The sequence below is a fragment of the Geotrypetes seraphini genome, chromosome 2, assembly GCF_902459505.1.
Source record: "Geotrypetes seraphini chromosome 2, aGeoSer1.1, whole genome shotgun sequence".
Taxonomy (NCBI): domain Eukaryota; kingdom Metazoa; phylum Chordata; class Amphibia; order Gymnophiona; family Dermophiidae; genus Geotrypetes; species Geotrypetes seraphini.
This window is the reverse complement of record NC_047085.1, coordinates 124,840,501-124,862,770: the sequence shown is the minus strand read 5'-3', so window position 1 is coordinate 124,862,770 and position 22,270 is coordinate 124,840,501. Positions and strand designations below refer to the sequence as shown.

The window sequence follows — 22,270 nt, the reverse complement described above, 5'->3', positions numbered from 1 at the left end:
CTGCCCGTAATGTAGTGCGGGGTGGGGGTAGGGGGTCGCCGTGGCCAGGAGGGTTTGGGCTCCCTTCTGGCCCGATATTGTCGGGGAGTCGGCGGTCCTTCGGGGTGGGGGTGCGAGTGGTCCTGCCGGGGGGGGGATGTATCGGACGTCGGGGGGGGGGGCATCAGGCTTTCAGGATGGGGACAGACCTTCAAGGGGGACAGGCAGACCTTCAAGGGGGGACAGGACTTCAAGGGGGACAGGCAGACCGAAGGGAGTGAAAAAGCTATAAAATAAACCCACTAGCGTGTCAATGTGTTGAGAGGAAGAGGTGGTCTGGGAAATTCTGCTGAGAAAACTCCGGGTCCATTTCCACCCCCCAGTTACCCTAGTCCACTCTACTCAACTGGTTCACATACTGAGTGGGTCTTTGGGTGTTGTTCCTGGGATCTCTTTCAGTGGTTTGTCAGTATCTCCTTGTGGTCCAAGGAAGGAAACTTTGTTAACCTTAGCATTGACCTTCAGAATATATTTGTAACAGCGCTGCTTGTGTGGCAGTGCACGGAAAGTCAGGGAGGGTGAACGGATAGTCGGGACAGCGCACGGAGAGTCGGGGAGGGCGAAAGGAGAGTCGGGGTGGCCAGAGGAGAGTCGGGGCGGGCGAAAGGACAGTGGGGCTGCATGCGCGCTATACCCATGAGCGCGGTATACAAAAGTTTTTGTACATAAAATTGTGGTTTCTGCGCGCTATACCCGTGTGCGTGTTTTACACGGGTGCGCGTTATCTGCATGAAAATACGGTACTACTTACACTTCTCCCTCCAAATCTGCAGTTTCAGCATCCGCGGATTCAGTTATTCACGATTTTTTTTCTTTTTAAATTAAAGCAGTATTCCGGACTTTCCCCACCTCCCTCCCGCTTTCCCTGGAATCCCTTAAGCCTTACTTGGTGGTCTAGTGAGTTTTTGGGGCAGCAGCAATCTTCCTATGCTCCTGCCCCGTGCAGATCACTAACAGGAAATGGCTGCTGTGAGCTCCCATCGTAGTCTCAAGAGACTACGGGAGCTCACGGCAGCCATTTCCTATGAGTGATCTGCACGGGGCAGGAGCGTAGGAAGATCGCATCTGCTCTAAAAACCCGCTAGACCGCCAGGTAAGGCTTAAGGGATTCCGGGAAAAATGGGAGGGAGGCGGGGAAGGTCCGGAATACAGCTTTAATTCCGGGGGAAAGCGGGTGTGGGTCAGAACCGGCCCAAATATTATTCACATTTTTTAAATATTCCTCTGCCCCTAACCCCCGCGAATATTGAGGGAGAAGTATATTTCTACAGCGCTACCAGGCATACGCAGCACCGCACATCAAAACATGGAAGAGAGTCCCTTCTCGAAAGAGTGACAAACTGGACAAAAATACTGACAAACTGGACAAAAAAGTGCATCTATATACAATGCTCAGGTGGGGGAATTACAAAGGAAATGACAGGTATTAGTGCTTAGCAGGTGGGCTGGAGTCTGGAATTGAAAGCAGCTTCAAAGAAGTGGAGTTTGAAGTACCGAGTCAGACAGTTTGTTCCAGGCATATGGTGCAGCAAAGTAGAAGAGACAGAGTCTGGAGTTGGCCATAGAGGAGAAGGGTACAGATAAGAGAGACTTGCCTGATGAACGGAGTTCTCAGGGCGGAATATAGGGAGAGATGAGAGAGGAGAGATACTGAGGAGCTGTGGAGTGAATACTCTTCTAGGTCAATAAGGAGTTTGAACTGTATACAGAAAAGGATAGGGAGCCAATGAAGTGACTTGAGGGGAGAGGTTGTGTAGGCATAGTGATATTGGCAGAATATGAGGCATGCAGCAGAGTTCTGAACAGATTGAAGTCATTGGTATAGAGGTGATACTGGAAACCATGTAAGGAGATTAGAGTACCAAGAGAAGAAGTTTAGATAGAAAAAAGAAGTGGTCCAGGATAGAGCCCTGAGGTACACCAACTGATAAAATGGAGAAAATCCCTTTGGTAATTACAAAGGTTCACATTGCTATAGCATTAGTAAAGATCAGTTTCAAGTGAGTTGAAAGCTCAGAGAAGCAGAAGAAAACTTCTAGACTCCACTTCCACCATCATAAAAAAGCCATGTATTTACCTGATCTACATCACAGGCGAGATGAAGCAGGACTGGAAATGTTCTTTTGTATAGTTGATACATCGGTGGCAAACTCTGATCTTTTTCAGGCATTTGAGATGCTTTCCCCAACATGTACACAACCATGCTATGCAAAAGCTCACAGGCTGCAACCTGAAAATTATAATATAAATCAAGCACCAAAAAGGTTTGGGGGGGGAGAGAACTTACATATTGTTACATCTTATAGACTTTATATCATCTTAGTTTTCCTATAATCTACCATCACAAAGTCTAAAACTACAAAATGGCAGTCTATAGACTTTATAGCCTGCAATGAAGTTTAAAATAGCAGACTATACAGTATAGTCCTCTGAGGCAGCCTGGGAAGGTAAAACAAGGTGCCATTCTCAGGACATTCCTTTTGGGAGATGCAATTTAAAGTGGGATGTTAGATCCCTTGGATGTAAAATGGAAGGCTAATTCCCTGTTAAAGGATATCATCTCTCTACTACAATGCTGAAAATGAAGAAATCAGAGTGTTAAATCTTTCTGTTGTTCCTTTGACAATAAGTGGAAAGGGGGGGTTGTTGCTGTTTTTAAAAGCAGCAACTTTGATATTTTGACATTTTGTTGATAAGCATGTGTTACTGTACGGAGGAGTTTTTCTAGTACCAGTGATGGCATTTTCATTTGGTCTTTTGTCACTGACCCAATATATGGCATTGAGGTCCTTTATCTCTACTAAATAATATAGCTTATTTTACTCTTATAAACCATAATTTATTTATTTATTCATTCAATTTTCTGTACCGTTCTCCCAGAAGAGCTCAGAACAGTTTATATGAGTTTATTCAGGTACTTAAGCATTTTTCCCTGTCTGTCCCACTGCACTCACAATCTAGCTAATGTACCTGGGGCAATGAGAGGATTAAGTGACTTGCCCAGGGTCACAACCCACAACCCCAGGGTGCTGAGGCTATAGCTTCAACCACTGCGCCATAATTCTCCAGAGAAGAATTTTATGTAGATTTTGGGCACAAACCCATCCATTTTTCACTCAGGCTTACCCAATCTGGTGGCCAATATCAAAAGGGGGAGAGGGAGTACAAAAGAAATACTTTTGATATAGTGCCCATTTGGCAATTCTCCTTCTCCTCAACACAGGTCTGGCATCTCTCCCTCCCCCTCCCATCCTTATCCCCTTCGCCTACAGATTTACTATCTCTCCCTCTCTACCCCTGGGTTCAGAATCTCCCCCTTTTCCTCAGTCCTCCACATTTACATATTTTTCTCTGGCAAAGATGGAGCCCAACTGTTGCTGGCCAGCCCAGGGGCCATCTCTCTACTGTGACCTACCTCCTCAGACAACTTCCTGTTGCCGGGTGGGTGGAACACAGCACAAAGAAGGCTGTCTGTCTTCATCATTGTCAGTAAAAGACAAGCCAGTTTGGAGGATGAGGGACAGATACTAGATTTGGGGACAGGAGATAGGACCAGTGGGGGGAGGGAGAGGGGAAGGAAAGAATTGCTTAGTGCCCATAAAGTTAACTCAGGACCCATCAAAGTGTCACATCTGGCTACATCAAGGAGTATTCTTCATCTAAAACCAATCAAAATGTACAAAGAGATAAGGCAGCAATGGCATGAATATTCATCAATAGTACAATAGAAACACATCAAACCTGATGAATCCTGACATAGCAACAGTATGCACAGACTTTATGTTCCAGTTGAAATCCCAGTTTTATAATGGTAGACTCTCCTAGCCATTAGTCAATAGGGCTAGCAAGGATTTTGGGAAGAGGATTTTCTTTATCATGAGAAAACAGTTTAATTCAGTCTTATAAAAATAAGTAAGATTCTTAACTTTCAGATATGAAATAAAAACTTTCATTTTTAGGAATTTGTCATATTTGCTTTTGTGCAAGGCTTCATGAGAAGGGATAACAAAGGAAGTGTGACTATAAAGCACAATTCTGTGGGTCACAAATGCAAAAAAAGTTTTGCACAGAAGCTAACCCTGTGCAAAAGTCTTGCATAAGACATCAGCACACATCATATGAAAACCAATAACAGGGCTATTAGCTATTCTGAGCTGAGGCAGAGCAGTGCACAGACTTAAAAGGCTGAACCCAACACTAGAGCATTAATGTGATATCTTGATCTATTGAACTTTTGATGTTTGTAATATGTTGTATTCTTTACTATATATAAAGAAATAAAACTTTTTGAACTGAAAAAAAAGTCTCAGGAGGCATGGAAGTGTTAGTTCATTCTTCTGCAACAGCAGCAGAGAATATAACACCCGTTTCTTCTTTTTTGCTGCAAGCATTCAGGTCCCAAAACTTTTATGACTTCCATGAAAAGCATTGGTAAGAAAGATAGAACACATGGTTTTGTACTAAGGATAGATGGATCTGCGCAGAGGTCTGAGCAAAAAAGGTTGGACTGGCACACATATGTGCATATTATGCTGGAATGCTATTCTGGAAAAATGTCAACAATTATTCTGTACAGAGAGGAATTAATAATCCACAATAGACAATGAGTGACAGAGCAGTGGATGGATACACAAATCCCTGAAGATAGCAAAATGAGGCACCTCATTAGACCGTGTTCATTTTACCCATATTATCAAGGCAACAATAAAATAAAGTTATATTTGATGCTGCATTTATGGAACACTATTTACATTATTGAAATTGGATTTATGATTTTTGGATTGTTAGGCAAGTATGCAATGATTGTGAACATACACAATAAGATAAGACAATTACAAAATACGAACTCTGATGTGTCTCTTCTGCTGACAAGTTGAGCCTGTTGGGGCCCATCATTTGTCTTTCATAAGCAGCCGATGGTAATTCACAGTTAATTCTTTTATGCTACTCATCCTTTATTACTAAGGGCTCCTTTTACAAAGGTGCTTTAGGGCCTTAACGCGCGGAATAGCGTGCGCTAAAATGCCACGCGCACTATCCGCTACCGCCTCCTCTTGAGCAGGTGGTAGTTTTTCGGGTAGCATGCACCATAGCGCGCACTAATCCGATGCGTGCACTAAAAACGTTAGCGCACCTTTGTAAAAGGAGCCCTAAAAATATTTTTGGGAAAACCTTTTGAGAAGTATGTATTTTAAAAAGCTTTTTGCCTTACTATGAAGTTTCATAGTATACTAACAGATTGTTGTGTTTATTACATAGTAACATAGTAGATGACGACAGATAAAGACCCGAATGGTCCATCCAGTCTGCCCAACCTGATTCAATTTAAATTTTTTAATTTTTTCTTCTTAGCTATTTCTGGGCAAGAATCCAAAGCTTTACCCAGTACTGTGCTTGGGTTCCAACTGCCGAAATCTCTGTTAAGACTAACTCCAGCCCATCTACACCCTCCCAGCCATTGAAGCCCTCCCCAGCCCATCCTCCACCAAACAGCCATACACAGACACAGACCATGCAAGTCTGCCCAGTACTGGCCTTAGTTCAATAGTATTCACATACAAAGAGTCTATATTGTGGATTATTATTCTGCACACATCAGCACTGCAAAATTTTATGCACAGAATAGTATTCAAGCACATATGCAAACATGTCTTTTTGTTCAGACATGTAGACAGAATTAACTGCCCTAAACTGAGAATAATGTGCACATACATCTGGTCTACTCACCAAGGATAGCACATCATTTTGTGCATATTCTATTCGAATATAGTTTGTTCTGCATCAGCAAGCAAAAAACTGTCATTAAGCTTTTCTTAGGATGCCGTATGCTAAGCCATTAGTGCAAGGCTCTAATCTAAGCTTACTGCATCGGACCCCTAGATCTTTTCTTTTGCTACTTTATTCAACATTTTTCCTGCAATTTACCCTAACGTATAGCTAAAATTTTTCATTAATCTCCAGCCTCAGGGAGGGGGAGGACCCCAAGAATACTCAGACCCTACTGGCATATTTGCTTGCATATATGAAAACAGGTGGCAATTTGAACCTGAGGTGGTGTGTTGTGTAAAAGGCCTATTTTTCTAACAGATTGACACCACAACACTTTAGTTTCAAAGTACACTTTCACAGTCACTGTTGGGGGGAGAGAAAATCAGAAATGTGTTTAGAACAAAATTCATAAAGGATCTCCCTTGCTATAGTAGATATCACTGCATCAAAGTTAATTACAAAAAACTTTGTTTTACTGTATTTTTATGTATAGTAATAAAGAGTCTAGTAACTTCTATCACTAAAATATAATGGCCTCACAAATACTCTAGAATTAGAATACCTCAGTCATTTTCAGACTTTTGTTTGTATTGTGGATTAAAGCATATCATTTCTAAACAAATTATGAACTAGGATAAAGCAACTAAAAATAAAAATACTTTTGTCTGCCGGTCACTGGTAGAAAGTGCCAGTTCTGTCACACGAGGTAGGAATGAGTCCAAATAGATGACAGGCTTCATATCTACAAAAGGCACTGCAAAGCTCAGCCTCTTCTCTGTGTCCCAGGAAACATATTTCTTCATCATATCTTCTGCACAAGAAGCTGGCACATTTGAACAGAAATATACATAGAAAATTAGATAGCACTGTTGCTGAAACATAGAATTTCCCAAATTAAGACAAAGTATTTCAAATTATGTCCCAGGATAATGTTCAGGATCATTCTGGTGTCACTGCCAGAAGGAAAACTGTGCTTAGTTTCTAACCCCCTTAGCAACCAGTGCTGGAAGCACTAGCCATTGTGCACCTAAAAAGTGATTGAAAATTGCACACCAGTGTCCTAACCGATTCTCTAACCAGTGCCCATGTCAACCGGCACCGGATAGAGAATTGCACCTGCCTGATCACATCTCAGGATGCACCGGGGATCATATATCTGGGCCAATCTGAGTCTTAGGCTCCTCCTCGGTGCATCCCAAGATGAAGGGGAAAGCCCGCCATTTTGAAGAGGCGGGCCTGCCGGCAGGAGGGACTGAACACACCTCTTGCCAGTGCTCTTTTAAAGGTACGGGGTAGGGTGTTATGGGGTTTGGGGGTGTCAGGGGATTGAGGGGCTCGATATCCACAGTTTGGGGGAGTCCTGTCAGCTCAGATGATCGGGGATTCCCATGCTACAATCAGCTGCATCTACTTTTCTGATTGAAAACGCAGGCCAACATTTCAGACATCTGTTGAGGCTCTAGGGAGATGCATAAACTCGCTAAAGGCCAATTCTGGGCGAAACCACACCCAAGCCCTACTTTGGGTGAGCTTAAGTGTCCCTACATGTCTCCCTAGACCCACGATAAATGCCTACAGTATAGGTGTATTTCCTCGGGAGAATTATTTTCTAAAAACACGCATCCTAATTGGCTGCCTGACGGTGGTAGGACGCCTACCACCACCTGCACATTTAGAGAATCAGGCCCTGTATGTAGCACCAGGTCAAGACTCATTTGAGCTGGCTGGGCTGTAGTGGGGGCCAGGGCAAGGGGCATGTAATTATAAAATAGGTAATAATCTCGGGGTTATGGTGCTGGTGTCAGTAAAGGACAGTGGTGATTAAATTACATACCTAAAAGGAACAGCAGCAAAAAGAATACTGTCTAGTGCGATTCATTTTAGTTCCCTTTTTGGCTTTGTTCTTTTAAAATATAGTTCAAAATGTATTACAGTCCCATACCACCTCTCTGAGCAGCACAGTTGATGCACTTGGCCAGTACTGGTTGGTCTATAGTAGATCACTGGCCTCTTTCAGTCAGCAGTGAGTTCTGACCCTGTCCTAATCATACTGGTAAGCCAAGATTAAGTTGCATATTGAGGGAAGTAGGGACTATGATCTCTGTGCTGCCTGAAATGCCTCTCAGGAGGCATCTATCACATTTTCACATAGCTAAGAAAATATATATGGTTCTATGATTTTAATCCTCTCTTGCAGTCAAACATTACTTGCGATTGGTACAACAAAAATTGGAAAACTGCTTACTGGTCATATAAATAGGGGTGCTTCTCTTGTATAAGCTGCCCAATACATGCATATGGATTAAAAAATGCAAAGACACATGTGGGGAGATAACAGTGTCAGAAATGGTACTGAGTGCTGAAGAGTCAGAGAAACTGAAACAAATCTCTGTAACACTGGAATGTATAATGGAGCAATTTGATAAACTAAAGAGTAGCAAATTGTCTGAACCTAATGGTATATATATCCCACAATACTGATAGAATTGAAAAATGAACTCACAGAGCTACTGGTAGTAATTTATAATCTATCTTTAAAATCCAGCATGATATCGGTAGACTGGAGGGTGGCCAACATAATGCCAATTTTTAAAAAGGGTTTCAGAGGTGATCCGGGAAATTATAGACCGGTGAGTTTGATGTCAGTGCTGGGCAAAATGATAGAGACTATTATAAAGAACAAAATTACATATACATAACTATGGATTGAGACAAAGCCAATGTAGATTTAGAAAGGGAATCTTATCAATTTACTACATTTCTTTGAAAGGGTAAACAAACATGTGGATATAGGTGAGCTGGTTGATATGTGTATCTGGATTTTTGCTTGTTTACTCTTTCCAAAAATACTGGAATTCATTGCTGGAGAATGTGGTGAAAACACTTAGCTTAGCAGAGTTTAAAAAAGGTTTGGCCAATTTACTAGAAGAAAAGTCCATGAGCCATTATTAAGATGGATTTGAGGAAATCCACTGCTTAATCCTAGGATAAGCAGCAAAAAAAATCTGATTTACTCTTTGCAATCTTGCCAGGTACTTGTGACCTGGGTTGGCTACTGTTGGAAATAGGATACTGAGCATGACGGACCTTCAGTCTGTCCCAGTATGACAACTCTTATATTCTTATCCTTTGCTCTGCTAAATATTCTCAATTTACAAGAGACTGATTGCATTTCCCAATGCAAAAGAAATATACTTGTCTATCTGATCTTTTCATACCCTCACTTCCTTGTGTAATTTAGTGTAAATTCACTACTCCTTTAATATCATCATTTTTATTGTAGCCTAGGTGATACTATTTTTCTCTCCCCCCTCGCCTATTTATGAGCTTTAGATACTGTAAACTGCTTAGGTATAATTTTATGGGCAATATATTTGAAATGTGAGATAATGAACCTTAGGAGCCATGCAAACTCGAATTATGGCAATATGATGAACAGTTTTAGCTATAAAATACAAATTGAACATTTGTCTAATAAGATCCTTCCTCATTTAGACTACTGGTACAATCATTGATTTTGAGTTCCCTGGATTATTGTAACATTGCTTTCTGTCCTGATGATAAACTCCAACTCCTATCTTTCCTTTAGAAGAAAGCTAAAGAGCTACTTATTTGACACATTTTTCTGAATGTGATTATAATACACTGGGCTTGTACAGTCTCTTGATTGTTGTTAACCATTACATTACATTACATTAGGGATTTCTATTCCGCCTGTGCCTTGCGGTTCTAGGCGGATTACAATAAAGATGATATCTGGGCATTTCCAGTAGAATTACATTACAGGAAAAGAGTAGATTACAAGTAACAGTGAAGATTTACAATACATATCGCAGCAGATGTAACATAGCCACGGATTACCATAAAGAAGATATCTGGGTATTTCCAGTAGAATTACATTACAGGAGAAGAGTTAATTACAGTTTATATAGAAGAATTATAGTACATTCAATATCACAGGAGATGTTACATGGCAACTGAGTCAATTTACAACTGGTGGATAATAAAGAATTACCATATATTCTAGATTACAAAAGATGTTTCATGAGCTGAGTCAAGTTTCTTCGGATGGAGAGTAGCATCATATGCCTGTAAGCGGAGGTGTATTTATTGTTTTGATGTTTGCATGCTGTTGATTAATTAATGTTGATGATATGGACAGTAGGGTTGTTTATTTTGGTTGGATAAAGAGATTCTGTTCCCAAAGGAATTGATTGGGAACTCCTTAGATGGCGGTTTAGATTGATAGGAGATATTTTTTGAACAGTAGTGTTTTTATTTCTTTTCGGAACTCTTTTATGTCTGTAATTTCGATCAATAATTTTGAGATGTCGGAGTCGATATTAGCTGCCTGTGTCCCTAGTAGGTTGTCATAGAGTTTCTTGCGTCGAGTACCATTGAGAGGAGGGTAGGTGAAAATGTTCTGTGTTCTCCTTCTTCTGGATAAGAGATAGTAGTGAAAACGGTTGTTTAGGTAGCTGGGTGCTGCGCCGTGGGTTACTTTGAATAGGAGACAGTAGAGTTTGAATTGTGTTCTTGCTTTTATTGGTAGCCAGTGAGATTCTAAGTATGCTTTGGTAATATGGTCGTATTTGCTGAGTGAGTATATGAGTCTGAGGGCTGTGTTCTGGACGGTCTGTAGTTTTTTTATTGTGTTGACTGGGCAAGGTAGATAAAGGCTGTTGCAGTAGTCTACCATACTTAGCACGAGGGATTGGACAATGATCCTGAATTGGTCTTTATTAAAGAATTTTCTTATTTTTCTCAGATTACGCATTGTGAAGAATGCTTTTTGGATGATTTTATGGATCTGTGTTTGCATTGTGCAGCCTCTGTCTAGTTGTATTCCCAGGATTTTGAGGGAACTCTGTATTGGGTACTTGATTGAGTTTACCTCCAGTTCTGTTAGGGTTGGTTTTTTGTCCTTCTCTAATAGTAGGAATTTAGTTTTGTCCGTGTTCAGCTTCAACTTATGATTTGTCATCCATTTTTCTACTGTGTCCAATGTAGTTTTCAGGCGTTCTGTGGAGATGGGGTCGTGGATGTCGAATGGAAGGAGGATGGTTATGTCGTCCGCATAGCTGAATGAAGTTATGTTTAGGGCATCTAGGGTGCTGCCTAGGGAAGCAATGAATAGGTTGAAAAGTGTGGGAGAGAGGGGGGAGCCTTGTGGTACTCCGCAGGGGTTAGACCATGGTTCTGATAGAATTTCTTTTGACTTGACTCTATATGTTCTTGTTTTAAGGAAGCCTTGGAACCAGTTGTGCACTTTACCTGAGATTCCTATTGCGTCTAGAATCTGGAGAAGTATGGTATGGTCCACTAGATCGAAAGCCGCTGAGAGATCAAGTTGGATGATAAGCAATCTGTTTCCTTGGCTGAGGTGTCTTCGAGCTATGTCTAGTAAAGATACTAGAAGAGTTTCTGTACTGTGGTTAGTTCTGAATCCTGATTGGGATGGATGTAGGATGTTGTGGGCTTCTAGGTACATGGATAGTTGTTGTGCCACTAGACCTTCTATTATTTTGACGTATGTAGGGATAGATGCGATTGGCCTGTAGTTTGACGAGTTATTTGTTAGACCTTTGGGGTCTTTCAGTATAGGGGTTATTATGATTTCTCCAAGGTCTGGTGGGAACTGGCCTTCCCTGAGTGTGGTTTGCAACCATAACGTGTAGCTAGCTTTGAATTTGGTGGAAGCTGTTGCTAGTAGGTATGATGGGCAGTTGTTCAGGTCGCATGAGGACTTGCAGTATTTTTTATATAGCCTGTCTAGTTCCGACCACTGGGTTGTAGGGAAGTTGGTCCAGGACCTGTCTGCTGGGATGGCATCATCTGTTGTGGGTTTTATTAGAATATCTTCTATGTTGTTTTGTGAGTTATTGAATGTTGTTCTGATTGTGATGATTTTATTTTTGAAGTGATCTGCTAGTTGAGAGGCTGTTGGTGTTAGGTTTCCCTGGGTGGCTAGGCATGGTTTGGTATCGGTGAGGTTTCTTACTAGGTTGAAAAGTTTTTTTGTGTCTGGTTTGTCGGTGCCGATGAGATTGGAGTAATAGTCTTTTCGTTTTTCCTTCAGTTTGATTTTGTATTGCTTGATTTGGATTTTCCATTCTGTTTTGGTGTTATCTTGTTTCTGTTTTTTCCATGCCCTTTCTAGTTGTCTACATTTCCTTTTTAGATGTAGGAGTTCTGTGTCGAACCATTTGTCTGATTGTCTACATATTTTATTTTTTGATTTTAGTGGTGCTAGTTTGTTTAAGGTTGAGTCGCTGAGAGACCGCCAGGTATTTATGAATTCACTGGGGTTGCTGGAATCTATTGCAGGATCCACTGCTCTCCAGAATGTGGTGGGATCGATTTTCTGTCTGAACATAATGCTTGTTTTGGGAGGAGTGGGTTTATTTTTATTATGCTCCCAGTTGATGGTGAAGTTATATTTAAAGTGGTCCGACCATAGGGTGGGGTGCCAGGCTCCGTTGATGATTTTGATATGTTGTGTGTTGAGATTAGGGGATGAGTATGCTGCAATATCGAGTTGATGACCTTTTTCGTGTGTTGGTTCTGGGTTGAGGATCTGGTACGATAGGGTATTGAGGTATGATAGAATTTCTACTACTTGTTTGGAGGTGTGGTCTTCTAGGTGGAGGTTTAAATCTCCGAGGATCAGATTATTTGTAGAGGAAAGGGAGTTCTGGAGGATGAACTCTTCTAGTTCTTGTTTAGTGGTGTTCCATTTTCCTGGGGTGATGTAGCATAGAAGGCAGTTTAGAAGTTACTGTGGTATATAAGTGAATTTGTTATGATTTGTTATGTTATTAAGGCAATAAGACGGGTTAGGAAAAAAACTGCCCCCAATAAAAGTAAAACATTATTCCATAATGATTCTGAAACACAAATTGTGACCTTTATATTCATCTTGAGTCCTGGGTTCTGAAAACATTTGTGCAATTTACATTCATTACATATTTCACCACCACACCAACTTACCTACTGTAATGTATGACTGTAATCTTAATCCCTGGCACTCTGTCAAAGGTTGTTTTTCAATTAGAGACCAACCAGATTTTGATTTTGGTTACAGTACAAAACCAGACCAAAATCAGTTTTCTGCCCTGTTTTGGTTTTAGCTGAAAAATGATCATGCATTTTTGGTGGAAGCTGAAAAACTTGTGCTTTGTTCTGTTTGTCTTCCATCTCCCTTCTCACAGACCAGCCTCGAATGCCTCTCCCCCAACCTGTAGGCAACCCTGGGTCTAGTTTACAATCTTTGGCAATCTAGAGCTGTAGTTAGGGTAAGAGCAATCCCTAGTTATTTCTGCCCATTCCAGCTTTGCTCTCAAAATGCCTGCCACAACTGGGGCATCACTTCTGTTTTGACTATTCCTTTCCAGGGAGGGAAGGGGGGGGAGACTCCTCTAAACTCCTTTTTTTCATCATGATTGTCAGTAATGCAGTTTCAGTATGATCTTGCACAATAGTTTATATAGTAAATAGAATGCTCCAAATAAATGCTTTTGATTAAAAATTTGGGATAAGATTTATAGAAATTAGCTTCTCTGTGGAGTGATGTCAGCTGTCATTCAAGAGTGTGGCACAAAGTCAGCCACTCTAAAAGCATCATAGTTTTTAGTTTCAGTTTTTATTAGTTTTAGTCCATGTAAAACAGGGGTGTCCAACCTGCGGCCCAAGGTCTGCATGCGGCCTCGTGAAGTATTTCGTGTGGCCCCGGTCAAGGGCGATGCAGTGTTTTCCTCTGCTGCCCCCGGGTGTTTACAGTCTTGCTGGCTCTCTCCTTTGTCTTGCTGCAGCGTTTGCGCGGCCCCAGAAACATTTTTTTCGGCCCAGGGAAGCCAAAAGGTTGGACACCCCTGATGTAAAAGGTCATGGATTTGATATACCACACTTCTGTCACTTCTGTGGTACAACCAAAGTAGTTTACTTTTATTACATACAGGCTATTTTGCTTGGAGGTAAAATGTGGTCTTTCCTTATTTAAATTATTATATTCTGACTTGGAATACTGTGTGTTTAGCAGAGGGATGATGCAGATTGTAAGCTCTAGTCTGACAATCCCCAGTAGCCCTCACTTGTTTACATTCACACAACCAAACTTGAAGTTCATTTTCGGCTTTAGGCTTTGTGTAATAGGAGGCATTTGCTGAACTGACCCAGTCAATAAAAAATTATTATTTAAAAACCTCACATTAGATCACACAACAATTTTTAACCTATAGGCTCTAGCTTTAGTTAAATTTTAAAATTACCCAGAGAAAGCAACACAAAACAACTCACCTGTAATCAGACTTTGATTAATTTGTCCACCAAGTGATCCAAGTATCTTTACTACTCTATTCCTTATTGAAGCCAAGGAAACATCTTCATCCTGGACAAAGAGAAAGGATGATACATCACATAGCAAGTGAAATCATCTTTTATCCAAAAAGACTTCAAACTACTTCACAATTATTTCAGAATGATAAACACAACTATCACAAGAGACGACAGTATGCTTACCTATTGCATACAGTAACATACTAAATATGGACTATCAGAATCCATTTCCTAGAAACCAGCTGTCTGTGTGTGAAACGCTTTACCAAACACAATACTGGGCATCTAAGAAACATGTATGATCCGCTATATAGGCTTCAATCTGTTTCAAAATTATGTGTTCAATAACTATACCTAAAAATGGTAAACTAGACAGATGCAAGCCAAAACTGCATCCAGCACTGGTCGCCGTACATGAAGAAGGACGCAATACTACTCGAAAGGGTCCAGAGAAGAGTGACTAAAATGGTTAAGGGGCTGGAAGAGTTGCCGTACAGTGCGAGATTAGAGAAACTGGGCCTTTTCTCCCTTGAAAAGAGGAGTCTGAGAGGGGCATGATCAAAACATTCAAGATAATGAAGGAAATAGACTTAGAAGATAAAGACAGGTTGTTTACCCTCTCCGAGGTAGAGAGAACAAGAGGGCACTCTCTAAAGTTAAAGGGGATAGATTCCGTACAAACGTAAGGAAGTTCTTCTTCACCCAGAGAATGCTAGAAACCTTGAACGCTCTTCCGGAGGCTGTTATAGGGGAAAACACCTCCAGGGATTCAAGACAAGGTTAGACAAGGTCCTGCTTAACCAGAACTTACGCAGGTAAGGCTAGTTTCAATTAGGGCACTGGCCTTTGACTTAAGGGCTGCCGCAGGAGCAGACTGCTGGGCACGATGGACCACTGGTCTGACCCGGGAAGCGGCAATTCTTATGTTCTTAATAATTTAAGATATTTGAATTTTCCTTATAATTCTATGATTTCCGCTAAAGAAAGGTTGAAACAGTTATTTGGTGGAAATTCTCTCTATGGAACACTCATCTAGTAGTGTAGTGAGGGTGGAAGATGCCCGGGGCGGTAGCACCCCTCCACCGACCTCTTCTCTGCCTCCACCTCCACACACTCCTTCCCCACTCCGCTTGCCATGCGCGTGCATGCTGCTTCCCTTCTCCTGTACCACTGTAATGTTCCTGGTACGAGCAGCAAGCCCCCCAGCTGCTGTAGTGTCCGGGTCTGCTCTTCCTAGGCATGGATCCAGGAAGTGACATCAGAGGAAGAGCAGACGCTGCCGCAACAACAGCTTGGGGGCTACTGCTTGCACCAGGAACATTAGAGGTATGGGGGAAGGGAAGCGGCGTGCATGCGCATGGCAAGCGGAGTGGGGAAGGAGTGTGTGGAGGTGGAGGCAGAGAAGAGGTCGGTGGAGGGGTGCTACCGCCCCGGGCATCTTCCACCCTCACTACACTACTAGATGAGTGTTCCATAGAGAGAATTTCCACCAAATAACTGTTTCAACATTTCTTTAGCGGAAATCATAGAATTATAAGGAAAATTCAAATATCTTAAATTATTAAGAACATAAGAATTGCCGCTTCCCGGGTCAGACCAGTGGTCCATCGTGCCCAGCAGTCTGCTCCTGCGGCAGCCCTTAAGTCAAAGGCCAGTGCCCTAATTGAAACTAGCCTTACCTGCGTAAGTTCTGGTTAAGCAGGACCTTGTCTAACCTTGTCTTGAATGAGGGGGGGGGGTGAAGATGATGGGTGCCTGTGCCCTCACCAAGATGGCACCCCCCCATTACTACACCACTGTACTCATCACTTCTAAAGATTTCTAAATCTTATTATATTTCCACATTTGAATATATCTAGAGGAATTAGTGAGGAAGTGGTAAAAATGAATTTAACCACTATGCTGGAAACTAGTAACAAGAAACTTCCTTAAGGGCCACTATGTTAGTCTGGTTAGAATGATGTGGATAGAAATAAGGTTTTAGTTAATTTCTTTCATAAAAGACAGGTTCTGTTTCATGAATCTCCAATAGGGAAGGCACTCGCGCATGTGCGGTGTGGCCTAACTAGAACTTTCCAAGTTCTTAGAGTGCAATCACTCTAAAATTGTCCGTACCGGGGCTCCGTCGGTGCCGTCACCCATCAGTTAAGAATATACTGCCTGCTTGTCCTGGGATAAATATTTTTCCTGATGTTTCTCGAAGAACTCAGATGTTCAAATGAGATTTTCTTAAATTAAGGCCAACTTTGTCTCTGTACATGATCTTTTTCCTCAAATTCCCCAGACAATGCCAGGTGAATTTCAGGGGAAAGAATATATTTTTCTAGTCCCGACCCAACTGGAGAAATCGAGTGTGGCCCAAGAAGTTCAGTCAATGGGTGTGCTATCTGCTTAATGTGTTGGAAATGTAGATTTGAAGGCTCATTCTTGTTTTTTTTAGAGTGTTGATATTTCAGTCTATTGTTGGTTAGGGGCTATATTGGGGAAAAGTAGAAACATGGGTTAATGATTTAACAGGAGGAGGGATTTCCTCCTTCAGTCTTTTCTTATTTTTCCTTCTTGGGTTCCTTTAAGGTTCTCTTCTTCTTTTATTTTTAATTTGCAATGACTTGGAGATTAATATAATACTTTATGCTTTAGATAACTTGATACAAGATATATATCTTTTCTTTTTAAGTTCATGTCAGTATTTGTTACTAATGTTTCTCAAATTGTAAATTTGAAAATACTTAATAAAAAAAATGGTAAACTAGAAATGTTGGAAAAAGGCACCATTAGGGAAAGGAGACCTAACCCCATGAACAGTCACAAAAAAACAAAATAGTGATGCAAATCGCTTTGTTTACTCTTTCCAAAAGAAGCTACTAAGTAGTAGATTTTTTTTTTTAAGAACATATTTCTTCATACAACATGCAATTAAACTCTGGAATTCATTGCTAGAAAATGTGGTAGTTAGCTTGGAAGGATTTAAAAAAAGGTTTGGATAATTTCCTTAAAAAGTCCATAAGCCATTATTAAGATGGACTCATAAAAATCCACTGCTTATTATTAAGATAAGCAGCATAAAATCCGTTTTACCCTTTTGGGATCTTATCAAGTACTTGCAACATGGTTTGGCCACCACTTGAAACAGAAGACTAGGCTTGATGAACCTTCAAGCCTCTCCCAGTATTGGCAATATTTCTACTTACTATATTTTATTTTGAAACACAAGTATGGGAGGTACAAGTTTTTTTTATCCATCTTTGTATGCAAGGGAGTGCTGTAAGCATTCATTTCCAAAACCAACCAGAATTCAAACACATCACAGCTCTATAAACTCAACAGTATAACATCTGTACTAAACATTGTATTAGAGAACCAAAAAAGTGAATTTACTCACCAAGAAAAGGGTCTTTGCTTTTATCAGTCGCTGTATCAGAAACCTATTAAAACCCTTTTGTGCAGCACGAGAAAGCCGCATCACCTCCCAACTATTCTGATATTCATCTAGTCAACATAAAACAAGTATGTGATATACAAAATCATACCTATGCACAAATAATTTTACTCCAAAAATACCCAAAAGAAAGGTTTTAGCTAAATTACAAACACAGTATATGCACACAAGAAACTTTGTTTTAAATGTGTGTGTAATACTAAGATGACAATTTTCACTCATTAGGAGTGTCACACATTTGAAAACTTTCTAACTCAGAGCTTCAGTTCCAGGATACTATACTAATGGAAGATACCATACCATACTGATTCTTGTATCCTGCAAATGTTGACTAGGAATCATTGCAGCTTACATAATATTAGAAATAATACAGAGGTAGAGACCACATACATATGAATACATTATAGCAGGTCAGTGTAGTAAAGAGAACAGATGTGTTTTCCATGCCTTCCTGAATTGGAAGTACGTATGTGGTAAGTCGTCGTAAGTTGCTAGGGAGTTCCAGACTTTGGGTCCTTGGAATTCAAAGGTGGCCTCGAAGAGAGCTTTTCTCCGGAACAGGGGTAGGGAGGGGAGTGGTAGTTTCCAGCATTGAATTGTCCTCAATTGAAGGACTGTAAAACTGGGATAGCAGAAGTGAGTCCAGCTGAGTTTTCTCCATATATGGCTTTATGGACCATACATGCAATTTTGAACTGAACCCTGCATTTAACTGGTAGCCAGTGCAATTCCTTAAGTAGTGGACTTGCCCTCTCATATTTGGTTTTGCGAAGGATAAGCCTTGTTGCTGTGTTTGGAGTACCTGCAGTTTCTTAAGATCTTTCTCTGTGATGCGGCAGTATGGGGTGTTACAGTAGCCCAAGTAGGGCTGATCTGTTTGTTCTCAGCTGTCTTAATCGAAAGAAGACCTTCTTGACCAGTGAGTTGACTTGGTCTCTCATGATCAGTTCTGAGTTGAGTATTACCCAAGCACCCTTGATATTCTACTTGTAGGTATCTGCTCACCCATGTTTCAAGGTGATCTCCTGTGGGGGTGGTGTGTTTTGGCTGCCAAACTAGAGCACCTTGGTCTTCTGTTTGTTCAATTTAAGGAAGCACTGGTGAGACCATGAATTTAAGTCTTCTATTAGTGTAGTTATGTACTGAATTGTGTCTGGAACTGAGTCTTTAGCCACGCATAGGAGGTAAAGGTCATCTGCGTAGGAGAAGGTATGAACATTGGGGTGCTATCAGTGGTGCATCAGAATTTATATGGATCCGTTCCATTGAATTTTCAAACTCTGTGGGAGGTATACCAACTGAGGAAATGTCTGAGTCTGAAGGTACAATGAGATTGACCTCTATGAAGGAGAATACTGTTTGGTATGTTAAATCAAGAACAGCGATGATGTCTGTGGCGGGGGTAAAACTATGGAATCTTCTCCTTAGGATCTGTTCAGACTGGTTACAGTTTAAAAAAATGTGGAGGCCTTCCTTTAAAGTTATGTTGAAGAGCGATACCTAATGAGGAATTTGAATTATGACTTGTGCTCTAGAATCACTGAAGACATGTTTATTTAAGATTTGATATACCACTCCTGCATTTTTCTGACCTAAGCGGTTTACAATGTATCAAACTAAAATTAAATTAGGTACTTGAGAAAAACTACACTCTCTGTCCCGAAGGCTCACAATCTAGCTAAAGTACCTGATAAAATAAAAATATGTAATAACAACAATATGTAATTTTCCTGCAGGTTTTCTATATTTTAGTGGGCTAATGGGGGGTATTGAAAGTATTTTATGTATGTTGTCCTCTGAACCATTGTGAATGTTTTATTTTGTTAACCACTTAGTTATAGGCGGTCAAGAAATTTTAGAAATAAATAAATGTTGACCCAAGGCACTTACATAGACATTGAATAGAGATGGTAAGAGAGGGGAACTTTGAGGGCACCACAAGATGCCTTCCATGGTTGCAATTTCTTTTGGCCTTTCCTAACTTTGTAGGTTCTTTTGGTTAGGAATTCCGTAAACCATTTTTTCACGTTACTGTGTATTCCTAACTCTTCCAGATAGAGGAGTAGTAACGAGTGGTCTACTGGGTCGAAGGCTGCAGAGATGTTAAATTGTAAGAGCATTGTTTGCCCTTGCTCAGGTAGCCCTTTGCCTTTGATGTTAGTTCAAGAAGGAGTGATTCGGTGCTATGATGTGGTCTGAAGCAGTGTTGGGTGTCATGGAAGCCATCTAACTGGTGGAGGAATTCGGAAAGTTGTGTGCTGACGCCAAATTCCATCAGGTTGGCTGGCCATGGTATTCCAGTAAAGGTCTGTAATTCTCTGATTGCTTGGGTCAAGTCTTGTGGCCTTGAGAATGGGTGTCAGGGAGATGGCAGACAGTGTTGTGGGGTAGATCCCTTCCATCAGGCATAGGTTGGTGAGATCAGTCAGCCAGTGTATAAATTTGGTAGGTGCGTGATCTAGTAGGTTAGCTGGACAGAGGTCGAGATAGCAGCATTTCTTTGCCAGTCTTTTTAGCAGGCAAGCAATGTCCGTTGGATTTACTTTGGCGAACTCCTTCCAGGTTCTTACCTCAATTATCTTCTTTCAAGTAGAAGGTTCTAGTAAGCTTGACAAGTGGGTTTCTTCTTTTCACCCATGAGGTTTGCAGAAGGCATCATCTGTATTTTTCAATTCCACCTACTTGTGTCACTGGGCAGTGCATCAGTTTGTACCAAAGTAATAGATAGCTCCTAAGAAGGAGAAAGAGCAAGGAGGGTATGGAGAACTACCCAACAATTCAAATCTTTTCTGCTCTGCAACAAGAACAATTAATTAAGCCAATGGATACATATCATAAACAAAGGTGGACCCAAAGAAGTCACCTACCTGAGTGCAACCAGCACTAATATTTATGCAGCTCCTACAGCCTCTCCCAAAGGTTTTGCTATAGTGCTAACAGATAAGTCTTCTTATTTCTTTAACAGAAGTACATTAAGCATCTTCACTCTCTCTTGGTCATTCACAGACAAGCATCTGGAGACACCCATATGTGTCTGAGATGGAAAGTAGGCCAACAACATCTGACAGGGTGGGCCATCAAGCCTACTGTACCCTTCTACTAGTAAGAAGATTATCAAGGTAAGAACCTAATCTTCCATTCTATTGCAAAGAGTACAATAGGCATGAGAAGTGGGATGAACCAAATCAGTCCCATGAGTCTTGGGCAGGGCAGATGAGCCAGCTGTGAACACCAAGGACCCAAAAGTGGTGTCTATTTGTACCACCATATCCACTCTGTGAAACCTTGTAAAAATATGGAAGGTGGAACATGTGGCTGCTCTACAGATCTCAAGTGGAACTGCCTGGGATTCTGCCCATGAAGAAGTCACACCTCTGGTGGAATGAACTTTCAAAGAAATCGGTGGCTGTTTACCACAGCCAATGTACACAGACAAGATAGCCATGCAAATCCATCTGGAGATGGGATGCCTTTGAGGCATGTTTTCCCCATTTGCCAAGGTTGGTTAACACAAAAAGATGGACAGAGAGAGAAAATTTGTCACCTCGAGACAACGGAGAAGGACTCTCCTCACATCCAATAAACACCAAGACTTTGTTTTTTTTCTTTATGCCTGGGCCAGAAGCCGGTTTTCCTGATTTAGAGGAAAGGCTGAGATCACTTTTGGTAGACAGGAAGCCATGGTGCATAGAGACATGCCTGCCTCCATAAATCTGAGGACATACTCCTTGCATGACAGAGCCTGGAGCTCCAAAACCCTTCTTGCCGAGGTGACAGCTTCTAAAAAAAATTGTCTGGACTGTAAGATCTATCAATTAGTGATGCCTTCTGTAGGGGTTAATAAGGAAACTTATAGAGGGCAAATAAAACAATATTAAGATTCCATGTAGGGAATGTTTGTTGCTTGAGAGGATGCAGCTGCAACGCAGAGCAGAAAAGAAAGACACCTTTTCTTCTCACTTTCAGAAAGAAAAACTGAAGAACTAAGGCACTGCCCAGAGACACAAGGAGGCGAAGTTGAAAAATGTAGACGATGCCTTCTGCAAACTTTGAGGGTGAAGGGAAGAAACTCACTTGGTCAAGCCTACTGTACCCTTTGCACTAGAATCTCTATTTTCATGAGTTGCAAGCCTAAGAGGATAAACATCAAGTGGACCTAGCAGCAAGAATAAATCTGAGCACACCTTCCTGTGAACTGTTTCCCCCTGCCCGCAAAAGTACCTGTGCTGTCAAATCTATGCACTACTTTAAGCATTACCCAAATTCCTCAGAGAATCGTCTCATTGCACCTCCACTGACTCCATCCTTTTAGAAGCTGCCATTTTCATTTATAAAGCAATACTAAATGCAATCTTTCTAGATTTATAACCTAGACACATCTGAATAATCTCACTCTTTAGGATGGTTCACCCTTGGTATTTTGGTTCTATTCTTTTAGTTTTCTTCTTTATACTCTTTTGGTCGAGAGATCATGTGCACGCCTTATGACAAAGACCACCAACCATTTTAGTAGTCTTGCTCTGGACCAACTTAATCCTATTCATAATGTTTGAAAATTTCAAATGGGATGACTAACCACTGGATTCATCAGACAGAAATCTCCTTGTCTGGCCTTAAGATTAAATGGTTTACACATATTTGACGTTACTGCAGCAGTTCTTGAAGTCGCTTTTGTGAGGTTTGCCATCA

At 41.1% G+C, this 22,270-nt stretch overlaps 1 protein-coding gene across 3 annotated transcripts in view; it reads right to left on the bottom strand.

The window, feature by feature from the left end:
- The window catches only part of PRKDC (protein kinase, DNA-activated, catalytic subunit), a 524,414-nt gene that overhangs the window by 396,273 nt on the left and 105,871 nt on the right, over nucleotides 1-22,270 (bottom strand). For all 3 annotated transcript variants that reach the window (XM_033933710.1, XM_033933711.1, XM_033933712.1), the window contains 4 exons: nucleotides 17,525-17,631; nucleotides 14,104-14,194; nucleotides 6,468-6,631; nucleotides 2,117-2,269 (listed from right to left, as the gene is read on the bottom strand). In XM_033933710.1, coding sequence (XP_033789601.1) covers nucleotides 2,117-2,269; nucleotides 6,468-6,631; nucleotides 14,104-14,194; nucleotides 17,525-17,631 — 515 coding nt within the window. The remainder of the gene's footprint in view (nucleotides 1-2,116; nucleotides 2,270-6,467; nucleotides 6,632-14,103; nucleotides 14,195-17,524; nucleotides 17,632-22,270) is intronic.